The 14,045-nt window shown below is 50.8% G+C and overlaps 1 protein-coding gene across 5 annotated transcripts; it reads right to left on the bottom strand.

Annotated features, from left to right (window-relative positions):
* LOC100620916 (histone H2A-Bbd type 2/3-like) lies at window positions 5,670-13,869 on the bottom strand. Of its 5 annotated transcripts, none has more exons than XR_002340765.1 (5): window positions 13,073-13,869; window positions 9,943-10,109; window positions 7,153-8,626; window positions 6,798-7,034; window positions 6,135-6,372 (listed from the first exon to the last, which is right to left on the bottom strand). XR_002340765.1 is itself a non-coding variant. In XM_021080445.1 (3 exons), exon 3 carries the CDS (start codon window positions 6,135-6,137, stop codon window positions 5,796-5,798), a length of 342 nt encoding a protein of 113 aa, XP_020936104.1. In that variant the 5' UTR covers window positions 6,138-6,372; window positions 6,798-7,034; window positions 7,153-9,382; the 3' UTR covers window positions 5,670-5,795. The 5 variants fall into 5 exon arrangements, 2 of the variants coding, with proteins under 2 accessions (XP_020936104.1, XP_020936105.1); XR_002340766.1 differs by having other exon boundaries at window positions 7,153-7,756; XM_021080445.1 differs by lacking the exons at window positions 9,943-10,109; window positions 13,073-13,869 and having other exon boundaries at window positions 5,670-6,372; window positions 7,153-9,382.

Below are 14,045 nucleotides of genomic sequence, written 5' to 3'. Positions count from 1 at the left end.
TACATTTCATTCCAAAATCAAATTCATTGTCTGTGCTCCAAGAATGCTTTGGCTCCATACAGCCCACTTCCTCGTCACTAGTACTGATCAGATGATATCAATTCGCAGATGTTTTCTATACTCACTCCATAACAGTGATAAGCAACAAGTAACTAAATGTAATAACTAATAATAGTACTAACTGAATGTGTGGTAGGTAAGGATGGAGCCTGTCCTAGAGTCAAAAGAAAAGAGAGCATCAGAAATTAGCGACTCACCTGAAAATTCTAGGACTGCTTCTAGTGCAACTGCCAGAAAGAGACAACTCAGCACTGATCCAAAATGCCAGCCTCTGCAGCTGAGAAATTGCCCCAGAAGAGCCATCGGGTACCCTGCTTCTTCACTTGCCTGCATCCAGCTCACAATGGTACTGGATTCAGAATCACTAGCCTCAAATTTCTAAAAACTCTCATTGTCTTTAAACAAAGAGTTCACTCTTTGTCTCGTGTGTGTGTGTGTGTGTGTGTGTGTGTGTGTTCATGTGTGTGTGTGTGTGAGAGAGAGAGAGAGAGAGAGTGAGATCAATCCATACTCAGAGAAAAAAAAAATGGAACGATAAGAAGAAAGAGCAAAAATAAAGACTATTTCTCACAGTTATGAAAAATGAATCATTTTTTTTTTTCTTTTTTGGCCTCCCCGCAGCATACGGAATTCCTGGGCAACACCAGATCCTTAACCCACAGTGCCAGGCCAGGGGCAGAAGCTGTGTCCCAGCGCTCCCAAGATACCACCAATGCCGTTGTGCCACAACAGGAACTCGCAAAATGAATCATTTCAACTGATCATCTGAAAGGCCAACAGAGCCTGAGTAGGTATTAGGCCTCTAACTACTTTATGGTCTGGACTTTCACTAGAAAAATTGGGTCACTTAACTAATATTGTAGGAGTTCCCTCGTGGCACATCGAGTTAAGGATCCAGCATTGTCACTGCAGCAGCTCAGATCGCTGCTGTGGTGTGAGTTTGATCCTTGGCTCAGAAGTTTCCACATGTTGCAGGCCAAAAAACAGAAAGAATTAACTTTGTAGCATCCAAAGGAAATGATGTACTTCTCTGCCTGCTGTAACCCGATTCACTTCATGTACCATGAGGTGGGCTTGATCCGTTAGGCAAAATTCTTGCCTATAGTCTAGTGCTGTAGCATTGGAGCTGGTGAAATCAAACCATTGTCTGTAAAGGGAACATACCTTCAGACAAAATCCAAAAACTCTTCTCCAGCTCAAGGGTCCCATCCGAATATTACTTGAGTTTGGATTGCTGTGTGAAAATCTTTTTTTTTTTTTTTTGTAAAATAGAAACTAGGAAGTTGTTTGTATACATACAGATTATTCGTTCCCCATTATAAAATGTCTAAAATGATCGCAAAGAAGAGCACTAACTAAAAATGTTAAGTATAAGTTAGGCACAGAGGAAAATCCCTGAGTAAAAATAGTCTGTATCATTAAGTAAACATGCTCTCTGAAGGTGGGGGCCATGAATCAGTGAAGACAGAGGTGGGAAAATACAAGACGCACCCAGGCACCCTATTCAGTAAGAACTCAGCGGAAAGATTAAGAGTCTAAGGTTCTATGTATAACAATACCAACCGACGGTCTGAAAACCTTGAGAGAGTGGCTAAACAGGACAGCAAATTCTGGGCCTTTTAAAATGACCCTCGTCTCTATATTTGGCTCTTGAATCCTAGGTAGGCCTAGAGAAACACCGTTCATTTTTTGACATTAAAGAACCTTAATGAAGATTTTTTAATTCCCTAAATCACTGTACATGGATACAAGGAAAATATCTGGAGACAGAGGTGGACTGCAGAAAGAGGTGCTGAGTTCTCATTCCTAGTATAGGAGCATGTGGAAATCTATTGTGCCAAGGCCAGTGGGGAAAGAGACGCAAAGAGCCTTTCGAGCTTAAATTCCAACTGAAACATGGTTCTGACATCTTTCAAATATTGATAGGACTTGCTTTCAGCTCTGGCAACCCAGCAGACTCCACTATCAGCTGCTCTGTAAGGGCTGTTCTTACACAATACAGAGAGAGCTTCAGAACAGTAGGCTAATGTTCCAGAATATACGCCAAAAAGAGACACACATACCACATGATTCCTCTCATACCAGGAGTCTAAAATAGCCAAGTTTAGACTCAAAGAGTGCAGCAGTAGCTGCCAGGTTCTCAAGGGAGGAGGAGACGGAGAGTTACTCATCAATAGGCAATAAGTTTCAGATAAGCCAAATGAATATTCTAGATCTGCAGTCAATACTAATGCGTTGTAACTAAAACTTTCTTAAGAGGACAGACCTCAATTGAAGTATTAATCACAAGAAAATGAAATCTTAGAGATGCTTTCTTTTCTCTTTTTCTTTTTAGGGCCACAGCTGCAGCATATGCAAGTTCCCAGGCTAGGGGTGGAATCAGAGCTATAGCTGCCACCCTCCACCACAGCCACAGCAAGGCAGAATCCAAGCCGCATCTGTGGCATATGCCACAGCTCACAGTAACGCCAGATCCTTAACCCACTGAGCGAGGCCAAGGGCCGGACCTACATCCTCATGGATCCTGGTCAGGTTCCTTAACCACTGAGCCACAAAGGGAACTCTGAAAGATTCTTTTTAAACATGAGAACACAAAGAGATTGAAAGTCAAAGAATGAATAAACATATACCACACCAACACAAGAAAGCTGGGATTGTTATTTAGACATGAGCAAGGGTTACAACTATGTTGGGGATTTTTGTTGTTGTTGTTGCTTTTTTGGACCGCACCAGGGGCATGTGGAAGTTCCCAGACTAGGGGGCAGATAGGAGCTACAGCTGCTGGCCCCCACCACAGCTCACAGCAACACCAGATCTCCGAGCCACTGGGCAAGGCCAGGGGGTGAACCCTCATCCTCACAGATACTAGTTGGTTTTGTTTGTGCTGAGCCACGAGAGGAACTCCTGAACACAAACGTTTCTAGCAGCATCTTTCATAATAACACAGAACCGAAAACAGGCAAGACGTCCATCCACTTGTGGTTTATCAGCGTGGCTAAATAACACGAAAGGATAAAAAGGAGTGAATCACTGATACACACATTCGACCTGGGTGGATCTCGAAAGAGGCTTCACTGAAAGTCCTTACCACGTGTGCGATTCCATGTCCAAAACAGGCAAAACCACTGTGTGGCAACAAAGGGAAAACCAACAACAGTGGTCGCCCCCAGGGGACGAGGATGGGGCTAACCGGGAAACAACCAAGATGGCCCACAACAGGCAAGTGGTTGAGCAAACCGTGGTACATCCGTACAGTGGAAGACAGCTCAGCAGCAGGACGTAGCTCGTGACACCCACGGCAACCTAGATGAGCCTCAAAAGCAGCACGTTTAGTGATGGGAGCCAGTCTCGAAAGGCGGCACGCCTGGCGAACCCACCTTTAGGACATCTGGGAAAGGGAATCTTTTCCGAGACGGGAAACAAAGCCGTGGTTGTCAAGGGTTAGGTCTGAAGAAAGAGTTTAACAACTGTTGGGATTTTAAACGCCTCCATAATATCGCAGCCTCTGCACCCATTTTGTGTGGCTAAGGGGCCCTGGGTGACAGCCATCAGAGTCACAAGAAAGTGAAACAGATATGACTTCCCCAAAGCCCCTGGTGCGAAAACAGTCTCTTCCGCCTCCCAGCTCCTTCCCACAGAGCTTACCGACTCGATCCGGCCTTAGGCGGGGGACCTCACAAACACTTCACCTGTGGACCCTAATAAAGGCATATGTCCCGGGGCCTGCTGCTGCCCCTCCGCCAGGGCCCTGCCTCGACCTCCTGTGTGGCCCGCCAGGCTGGCTGTGTACATCCTCCAGGACCTGTGAGTAATAAACTTCTCTATTTCACTTTGCCTCGTGGTCTTCGTTGAACCTTGCCTCACCGTCCAGCTCCCCACCCCCAGGGCTCTACCTCACAAAGGCTACTTGGACAAAAATCGCAGTGCTTACAGAGGGGCAGCAGCAGCAGAGCAGGGACTTATCGGGCTTGATGGAGCTGATCCATCTGCTGAAGGCGGTGGTGGATACCCACATCTATACATGCGCTAAAGTCGTAGAACTGGGCTACAAAGGAGCTTGGCTTTATTGCACAGGATATTTTTAAAAAGGAGTTCCCGTCGTGGCTCAGCGGAAATGAACGTGACTAGTACCCATGAGGACGCAGATTCCATCCCTGGCCTCGCTCAGAGGGTTAAGGATCCTACACTGCCGTGAGCAGATGAGTCTAGGATCTCAGGATCTGGCGTGGCTGTGGCTGTGGTGTAGGCCAGCAGCTGCTGCTCTGATTTGACCCCTAGCCTGGGAATGTCCATATGCTGGGGGTGCAGCCCTAAAAGGAGCAATAAATAAATAAATAAACAAACAAACTAAAAACCAAAAAAGAAATGACTCAGGGCCATGGACTGCACGCGATACTATCCCTACTATTTAGAAAATTCTTATTTTAGCATAACTATATTTTTACATATTTTTGAAGTATATTTTGCTATATATATGCATATATATATAATATATGTATATTACACATATCTACAAATTCTCCGTACATCTTCTAATCACTATTCTGAAATGGAAGGCTGGTATTGTCAAAAATGAAAAAATTAAAGTTCAGTAAAGACCAGTACCTATCAGGGAAGCAGCAGACATAAAGTTCCTTACTAATCAAATCCAAACTACATGAGGCATAAAGACACAGCGTCATTGAAAACCGTGGATCTCAGACTTGGTTTCTCCTCTAGCTTTCTATGGTGAGGTGTCATTTCCACGGTGGTATGCAAATCAAGGGACCAGAAGCGGAGCCTGGTCCAGGGAAAATTACATCTGCAAATTGAGGGTTCTGGAGAAAAGGCTTTCCAGTGGCAAGATTCATAGGCAGGAGCCTTGAGGGGACCGCCCCTGCCTGGCTCAAACCAGGGGTGCTGGGGCAGGGCCTGGCCAGGCGCTCGCTGTTGCTAAGTGACCGCTCGCTCACTCAGGTTGCTACGCAGGGCACCTCCTGGCATCTCCACGGGAAGGTGGCCCAAAACGAAACGCTTCTTTCTTTTTGAGGTGTACAGCACACGTGCGCTGGCATCCATAGGTTGCAAAATACTTACCGCGATGAATTTAGTTAATATCCATCACCTCGTGCAGCAGCAACTAATCTCGATCCCGCTGGACCCTCGTTGCGACTTGCCTAGTTCCTGACGGTGTCCCGCCCAACCCGCCCCCCATCCCGACCCAATCTTCCCGCCAAAGCCCCGGCCCCGCTGGAGTCCACGCCAGCCCCTCTGGGCAGCCACCCGTCCACCCCGCACCGCCGTCGTCGGTGGCCCTGGCAGGTTCGCCCCATGACCACGCCCCGCACGGTCCTGAGCTGCGCCACGAGGAACCCGGTCCGTCTGGGGACGTCGCCTGGCTCCGCCTTGCTCAGGGCCAACCGAGGAGCTCGTCGTAGCCCAGCCTCACCCCAGACCCCACCCTGGCCAGCCTCACACCCAGGGCCACCCCAGGCCCTGTCACCCTCTGCCCCCGCCCGACTCCGACCCCTCGCCCACCCCCGGCCCGACTCTCGCCCCCTGTCCCTCCAGGAAGCGACGTCCCAGCCCCGCCGCCTCCCACCCCCACGCCGAGTGACCGAAGCACGCACGAGGGTTTCTTTAAACACGTGTATTGCCTGGCAACGAGTCTGCCCGAGGAGGCAGGCAGGGAGGCAGGCCGGGGCTTCCGGGGCTGTGAGGGGCTGGGGCCAGGACATCCAGGGCGCGTCGGGCAGCTACTCCTGGGTCGGGGCCACTTGCGAGATGGCGAGGGTTCCGAAGAAGGCGCTGAGCAGGGCGTTGTTGTGGACCGCCATGGCCACCAGCTCTGGGGTGATGCACCTCCTACCCACAATCTGGGCCTCGTCGCCCGCCAGCTCCAGGACCCTGGCCGTCAGGTACTCGATGGTGGCCGCGAGGAAGACCCGGGCGGACGAGCTCAGGCACTGGGCGTAGGGGCCCTCCCGCAGGAGGCGCTCCATGTGGCTCACGGAGGCGGACAGCCCGGCTCGGGTGGTGCGGGCGCAGGTCCGCCCCTGGCGACCGGGTGACTTTCGACGGCTCCTTTTCCCGGGCATGCGGCGGCTGGGCGTTGGGGGCGCCTTCTCCGACGGACCGACCGACGGGCCTAGCTACCTCTGCCGTGGGGTGCAGCGCGATGAGCTCCAAGAGGTGCCACGAGGTGCGCCGAGGTGCCCTGGGAGGTGCCAGCTGGTCGCGACGTCTCAAGACAACCGCTCCCCTCGGGCCTCCACTGCGTAGCCCAGCGACCACGGGTCGGGGCGGCCCCTCATTGGTCGGGGTGCTCGCGCTCTGACACGTACATCCGGGGAGGTCACTGCTCGCCCGGAACCCACCCTCACCCCGCACCCCCGCACCCCCGCACCCCGCACCCCGACCCCCCGCAGGCCTGGGCCTGCCCCGAAATGGCGCTGGCAGGACCCTGCCGCCCCTGCTCCCGGGACCCTCTCTTTCCGAGGGAACTCTCACGTTGCCCGGGATGGGAGCTTGGTCCCGAGAAGAGGACCAGTGGCGGACCATCCAGGGGCACCAAGAATACACTGGTGGGGCCGGGCCACCGTCACGACGATCTACTTCCCAAACCTTGGCGCCCCCCCACCCCCGCAAAGAAACCCTGTACCCTCCAAGCCGTCTGTCCCCCCGCCCCCTCCTGAGTGCCCTCCACCCCCACACACCTCGCCCCCCCCCGCCCCTGGAGTACCCAGGCAACAGCTCACCGGCTTCCAGGGACCCTTGTTCCTAGAGAGGCACCCCTCCAATAAGCAGGTGGTCTTCTGTGTCTGGCAGCTTTCCCTTCGCATAACGTTGGCATCAGCGTTCCTCCCCTGATGGCACGAAGCGGCACCACGGTCCTTTCCTGGCTGAATGGCGGTCCGCTGCCTGACTCTCGTCATCGCTTAGGCGGCGGATGCCATCGTCCCTCGCTGGACGTTTGGGGGACTCGCGCCTTGTGCCTGTTGGGAAGAGGCTGTGGTGAACCCTCCGTCCAGGCTCCTCTTTGAACACCTCTTTTCCGTTCTCCTGGGCTTATACCCACGAATGGCTTTTCGGGGTTTAGTTCTGGACTCTTACCTCTCTCTCGTTGGCAAACGGGTCTCCCCTTAGGCTGGTACCACCCAGCTTTGATAACTGGAGCTTTATCCTAAGGTTTGAAATAGGGACGTGCGAGTCCTCCAGCTGTTTCCTTCTCTTCCAGGATGACGTGGGCTAGTCAAGGTCCCTGGAAATTCCGGATGCATTCAGCGTTGGCTGTGACACTTCTGTAAAGCAGGGCACTGGGGATTTGATAGGCATTGAATGAATTCTCTAGACAACTTGGGGTGGGATTTCTACCTTAACAGTGCTAAGTCTTCCAGTCCATGACTCCTGCTGTCTTCCCACCGTCCAGCTTTTTTAGGTCATCTTTCATTTCTTTCCACAATGATTCGTCGTTTTCAGTGCAAAATTCTTCCCCTCCTTGGCGAAACGTATTCCTGTGTATTTTCTTCCTTTTGATCCTATCTGAAATGGAACTGTCGTCACTGTCATTATGGATTTTTCTTCCCCGCTGGTCCATGGAAATTCAACTGATTTTTGTGTGTCGATCGTGTAGGCTGCGCCTCGATTGAATTTGTTCATCAAGGCTAAGGGTGTTTTGTGGATTCTTCAGGGTGTTCTATACAGAAGATCCTGTCGTCTGAGAATAGAGATAGTTTTACTTCTTCCTTTCCAATAAGAATGTCTTTCATTTCTTTTTTTGCCTCATTGCTCTGGCTAGGACTTCCACTACAGTCTGGAGTAGAGGCACCGAAAGCAAGCCTTCTTCTCTTGTTCCTGCATGGTTCAGAGGCTGATGGCTGCTGGTGAGTGGGCCTGGGTCCTAGCACAACTGGCTGCAGGGCCTGTGTTGTCTTGGTCCTGGTACCAGCCTGCTAGTGGTGGAGCTGTGTCATGAGTCAGCTCCCCACGTGTCCCAGGGCTCGTGTTTCCCACTGGAGGGTGGATCCAAGTCATGGGGTGCCTGGCTGTGGGGGTGAGGGTCCTGGAGCTGGTGTCAGCCTGCTGGTGGGTGAACCCAGTTTCTTACATTGCTGGCTATGGAGTCTGTGATGTCCTAGAGCTGCCGCTGGCCGGCCGCTGGGTGAGCTTATATCCTGAGGCAGCTGAATAAGAGGCCCCAGGTATCCCAGTGCTGGTTTTGGCTCATTGGTGGGAAAGGTCAGGCTCTAGGTTTCCTGGGGCTGGGGCCATCCCGCTCATGGAAGGGTCGGGTTCTGACATGGCTGATTATTGGGCTGTGGTGGTTCCAGGGCTGGCATCTTCCTGCTGGTTGGTGGGGCTGGGGCCCAGGGGAGACCTGGAGCTATTTTGTACCCACTGGTGGGCAGAGCTATGTCCTGAAGTCTCTAGCTGAAGAGCCCAGGTGTCCCAGAGCTGGTGTCAACCCTTCAGTCCAGGGGGGCAAGGCTGGGGCGCAGGGGGTCCTGGAGTTAACGTTGGCTCACTGGTGGGAGGGGCCAGGTCTTGGGCCCTCTGGTGGGCACAGCCAGTTCCTAGCATTAACAAGCTAGAGGGAAGATTCCACAATGGTGCTTGCCAGCACTAGTGTTCCATGGTAGAAAGAACTCCCAAAAGTATTTGTTTTGCTAATAGTATCTTTGGCCCTAGGAGAAGTCTCAGTTGCCTCCGGCCTCTCTGGAAGGCTCTCCAACACCAGCAAGTGGGTCTCTCCCAGGCTTTTTTTTTCCTTCAAATTACTACTTCTACCTTAGATCTCAGAACATGTGAGATTTGTCAGCACCCTTTAAGAGTGGATTCTCTATTTCTGCCAGCCGTCTGGCTCTCGCAGAAGTAAGCCCCACTGGCCTTGAAAGGCACATGTCCTGGGATCTTGTCTTCCTGGTGCAGGACCCCTGGGCTGAGGATCCTGATGTGGGGCTCAGTTCCCAGCAATGCCGAATCCCTAACCCCCTGAGATCTAAGCTGGCCAAGATGGCAGAATGAGAAGATCCTGAGCTCACCTGCTCCCCCGGGGGCACCAAAATTACAACTGTTTACGGAGCAACTATTGATGAGAATACCCTGAGGACTAGCAGAAAAGCTCTGAAAGGAGGAACCACAACGACATGGGTTGGGGGAGAGAAGATGTAGTATAGTCAAGACCCATAACCCCATGGTAGACAACTCACGAGTAGGAAGATAATCAAAGCTACACACATTCTGGGAGTTCCCATTGTGGCTCAGTGGAAATGAACTGGAGTAGTATCCATGAGGATGAGGGTTTGATCCCTGGCCCCTCTCGGTGGGTTAGGGATCCGGCATTGCTGTGAGCTGTGACAAATGTAGCAGATGTGGCTCAGATCCCGCGTTGCTGTGGCTGTGGCATAGGCCGGCAGCTGTAGCTCTGATTCAACCCCTAGCCTGGGAACCTCCATATGCAGCAGGTGTGGCCCTAAAAGGCCAAAAAAAAAAAAAAAAAGGCAACCTCCCCCCACAAACAAACAAACAAAAAAACCAACACAGGTCCTCACCAAGGAGAGCTGCTGAGGAAAGATTTTAAAAATCTAAATGAATAGACATTTCATGTTGCTGGATTTTAAAAGTCAATATTGTTAAGATGAAATACTCTCCAAGTTGATGTATATATTCAACACATTTCTTAAAATTCCAGCAGGCTTTTTTGCAGGAATTAATAAACTGATCCTAAAATTTATCTGGAAATGCAAATATCAGAGTGGCCAAAATAATATTGAAAGAAAAAAGTGGAAAGACTTTTCCTTATTTCAAAACCAACAATAAAGCAGTTATTAAGTATGGTACCAGCGTAAGGATAAACATACAAATCCATGGAACAGAACAGAGAATCTAGACATTAATACTTACATTTCTGGTCAATTTATTGTTGACAAAGACGTCAAGGATATTCACTAGGGAAAGGACGGTCTTTTCAACAAATGGTGCGAGGACAATTGGAGCCCACATACAAGAAGATGAATTTAGATCCTGAGTTCACACCATCCACAAAGATTTACTCAAAATGAATCAGAGACCTAAATGTAAGAGATACAAAGATTTTCCATCCAGAGTTGGTCGAATTCATAGGTTTTGCATCAGCAGATGTGGAGCCAACTGCATTATATGCAATTTTATATAAGGAACATGACCATGCTCAGATGTTGCATCCTGGAACCCAATCCTATGAATCCGAGCTACCGCTGAGGCCCACAGCACAGCCACAGCAACCCCAGATCCAAGCTGCATCTTTCACCTACACCACAGCCACGGCAACGCCAGATCCTTAACCCACTGGGTGAGGCCAGGGATGGGATCCACATCCTCACAGAGACAGTGCTGAGTTCTTAACACACTCAGCCACATCAGGAACTACGAGAGTTCTTAAATACAACACCAAAAAGCACTATCTGTAAAAGAAAAAAACTGATTAAGTGGATTGCATAAAAATTCTAAAGCTTTGTTCTTCAGAAGATACTGTCAAGGAGTTCCCATTGTGGCTCAGGGGTTATTAACTTGATTAGTATCGATGAGGATGCTGGTTCCATCCCTGGCCTCGTTCAGTGGGCTAAGGATCTGGCATTGTCATGAGCTGTGGTGTAAGTCGCAGACACGGCTCAGATCTGGCATTGCTGGGGCTGTGGCATAGGCAGGCAGCTGCATCTTCAATTCGACCCCTAGCCTGGGAACTTCCATATGCCACAGATGTGACCCTGAAAAAAAACAAAACAGGGAGTTCCCGTCGTGGCACAGTGGTTAACGAATCCGACTGGGAACCATGAGGTTGCGGGTTCGGTCCCTGCCCTTGCTCAGTGGGTTAACGATCCGGCGTTGCCGTGAGCTGTGATGTAGGTTGCAGACGCGGCTCGGATCCCGAGTTGCTATGGCTCTGGTGTAGGCCAGTGGCTACAGCTCCAATTCGACCCCTAGCCTGGGAACCTCCATATGCCGCGGGAGCGGCCCAAAGAAATAGCAAAAAGACAAAAAAAAAAAAAAAAAAGCAGTCCTAGACTGGGAGAAATAGTTTGCAAATCACATATCTGATATGTGTTTAGTCTCCAGAAGCAGTCTTCCAACTCAATAACAAAGAGTCAAAAAAAACACATAGCAGAGGACAGGAGTTCCTGTTGTGGCTCAGCAGGTTAAGAACCTGACATAGTGTCTGTGAGGATGCAGGTTAAATCCCTGGCCCCACTCAGTGGGTTAAGGGTCCAGCGTTGCTACAAGCTGAGGCATAGGTTGTAGATGTGGCTCAGCTCTGATGTTGCTGTGGCTGTGGCGTTGGCCTGCAGCTGCAGCTCCAGTTCAACCCATAGTCCAGGAACTGCCACATGCTGCAAATGCAGCCATAAAAAGAAAAAAGAAAAATATCAGAGGCCATGGATAGATATTTACCAAAAATAGATACACAAATCGCCAAAAAGCACATGAAAAGACGGTCAGCATCATTAGTCATTAGGGAAATGCAACTCCAAACCACAAAGAGGTATCACTTCACACCCACAAGGGCAGCTGTAAATTTATTAAAAGGAAAAACAGCAAATATTGGTGAGGATGTGGAGAAATTAAAACCTTTATACACGGCTGGTGGTGCATGTGAATGTAATCAATGTAAAATGGTGCAGCCCCCTGGGAAAACGATTTCGGCAAAAGATGAGACACGCAACTATCATTTGATCCAGCAACCCCACTCCTAGGTATCTATGCAAGAGCCCTGAAGACATATGTACACCCCAAATCTGAGATGTGAATGCCCCTACCAGCCTTATTCACCCATGGCCCCAAGGTGGAAATCACCCAGACGTGCACAAACAAGAGGTGGTATAGACACACATTATATACCACGGGGTGGCCACCAGAAGTATGACGTACTGCGAGTTCCCGTGTGGCACAGTGGGTTAAGGACCCGGTGTTGCCACAGCTGCGGTGCACACCACGCCTGTGGGGCGGGTTTGATCCCTGGCCCGGGGCCTTCCACATGCCAAGCGTGCGCCCCCCCGCCCCCACCCCCACCCCCCCAAAAGTAATAAAGTGCCGAGTCACACTACGACGTGGACGCCCCTCGAACGCCTCACACCAAGGAAAAGAAGCAGGTCCCCAAAGCCTGCATGCTGTGTGATTCCACTTACGGGAACTGTCCATGGCAGGGAAACCCACAGAGACAGGAAGCTCACCCATGGCCGCCAGGGGCTCGGGTGGTAAAGAGGACTGGGTACCCACGGGCAGGGGAGAGATGTGATGGGGGGATGGAAAGATCTCAGACTGGATCATGGCGATGGCGGCACCACGCGGTAAACGTCCCAAAAATCCTTGAGCGAGTCCGTTTCCTGGTATGTAAACTGCATCTCGATACAACCTTTAAAAACCCCTCGGGAATGGGAGGAAAAACAAGGCCATGTCTTTGACAATGTATCAGGGGCCGCACAGAGCTCCCTGGGCTGTCGTGCACTGTTGTCGCTGCTGCTGTGCCCACGGGAGGGGAGGTGGTCTTCCCAGGAGGGCTGAGGCTCACACGAGGAGTTGGGTCTTTCACGCTATTTTTTCCAATTCATAGATAAAGGATGCTGCTGGGTTGAACTTTTGACTAGCAGTGGGGGCGAAGAGAGGTGGATGGGTTTACAACACACTCAGGATGCAGAAGGGACAGGATTTTGTACTGATCTGGCCGTGGGAATGGGGAAGAGTGAGGATGCCTCAGACTCAACATGCTCAGAGCCGAATGCCCGTCGTCCTCTCGAACGTACTGTCCTCCTGAACTGCTAATCTCAGTGAGTGGATCCGCATCTTGGCACAGCGTGAGCATCCATTGATTGTCTTTGGAGTGAAAGAATGAATGAACAGAGTAAAAACATGGCCAAGGCATTCACCGGGTCCTGCCAAACAAACAGCCAGGCCCACGCTCACCCGCAAGGTCAGCTCAGCAGACGTCGATCCGAATGTCCCTCTCACTCTGCCGACCATCTGGGAAATCATCGGGCCCCACACCTCGAAGAGCACTCACCTTCCTTCCCATCGGCAGCCACTCCTTGCCTAAAGCCTGCAGGTGTGGCACGGACCAGGTTTTGCCCGGAGCCTCCCATCCGTAAATTCTTCACGTGCGGACGATGGCAGGTGCATCACGTACAGCCCACATGGGCACGGGGGACCTTTGGTGTCGTAGAAAGGGGGTCCCCAGGGCCCCCAACAACGAGCGGATCTATGTTCACTTTGGCTCCAGGCAGAAAGAGACTCTTCCTCTCAGAGGGGGGTTATTCCTCCAGGGCCCGCCTCCCGCCTTCTTCGTCCTGGCAGGCAGAAAGCACGGCTGCCAAAAACACTGCAGCCAGTGAGTGATCAATCTGGGTAGTTTACTGCTGTTCCCAGTGTTAACAAGCAGAGATACAAAACAGCTTGTGGTTCCTGGTACCGTTACCACAAGCAGGAAGTGATCCCTCCCGGTCCGCCCTTCCCAGAAATAGAGAGGTGGGACAAGCAAAGATGTCCCCAGACTCAACCAACACAGCAAACATTCCTTGATTATAAAAGAGAAGTGAAATTTGCAACCCAAAAGGGAAATCTGACCTTGTCAGCAGCAGAATTGAGGGGGCATGAAGTACACTCTTTTTAAACCACCTCTTAGACAGTGTCATTAGATAAACATCCTTTTCAATGTTAAAAACCCAAGCCATTTCTGGCCCTTTTCCTGGAAGAGCTTTTTGCTGCTGCCAGTTTACAAGAACAGCCTAAGAGGCCATTTTCTGGGCATGGAGCCCAGGCTTCAAAAGGAGGCCCTAGAGGCCATCTGGTCTGCTTGATATATTGGAATTTCATGTGTGTGTTTGTGTGTATGTGTTTTTCCTATGCTGAGTCATAGCATTGAAGCCTCTCTGGAAACACCCACACCCTTCTAGCCAGCCAGTTTATACACACCCCTCTAGCTCCTATTTGGTTCAAATGTTAGGTTAAGAGGAAGAAGGAAAACGAATTCAAGAGCT

This window comes from Sus scrofa, chromosome X, assembly GCF_000003025.6.
Source record: "Sus scrofa isolate TJ Tabasco breed Duroc chromosome X, Sscrofa11.1, whole genome shotgun sequence".
NCBI lineage: Eukaryota > Metazoa > Chordata > Mammalia > Artiodactyla > Suidae > Sus > Sus scrofa.
The sequence above is the reverse complement of the archived record's forward strand: the minus strand, read 5'-3'. Positions and strand labels throughout refer to the sequence as shown.

Coding starts and splice junctions, on each gene's coding strand:
- LOC100620916 (XM_021080445.1), bottom strand. CDS start 6,137: ATGCCCGGGAAAAGGAGCCGTCGAAAGTCACCCGGTCGCCAGGGGCGG.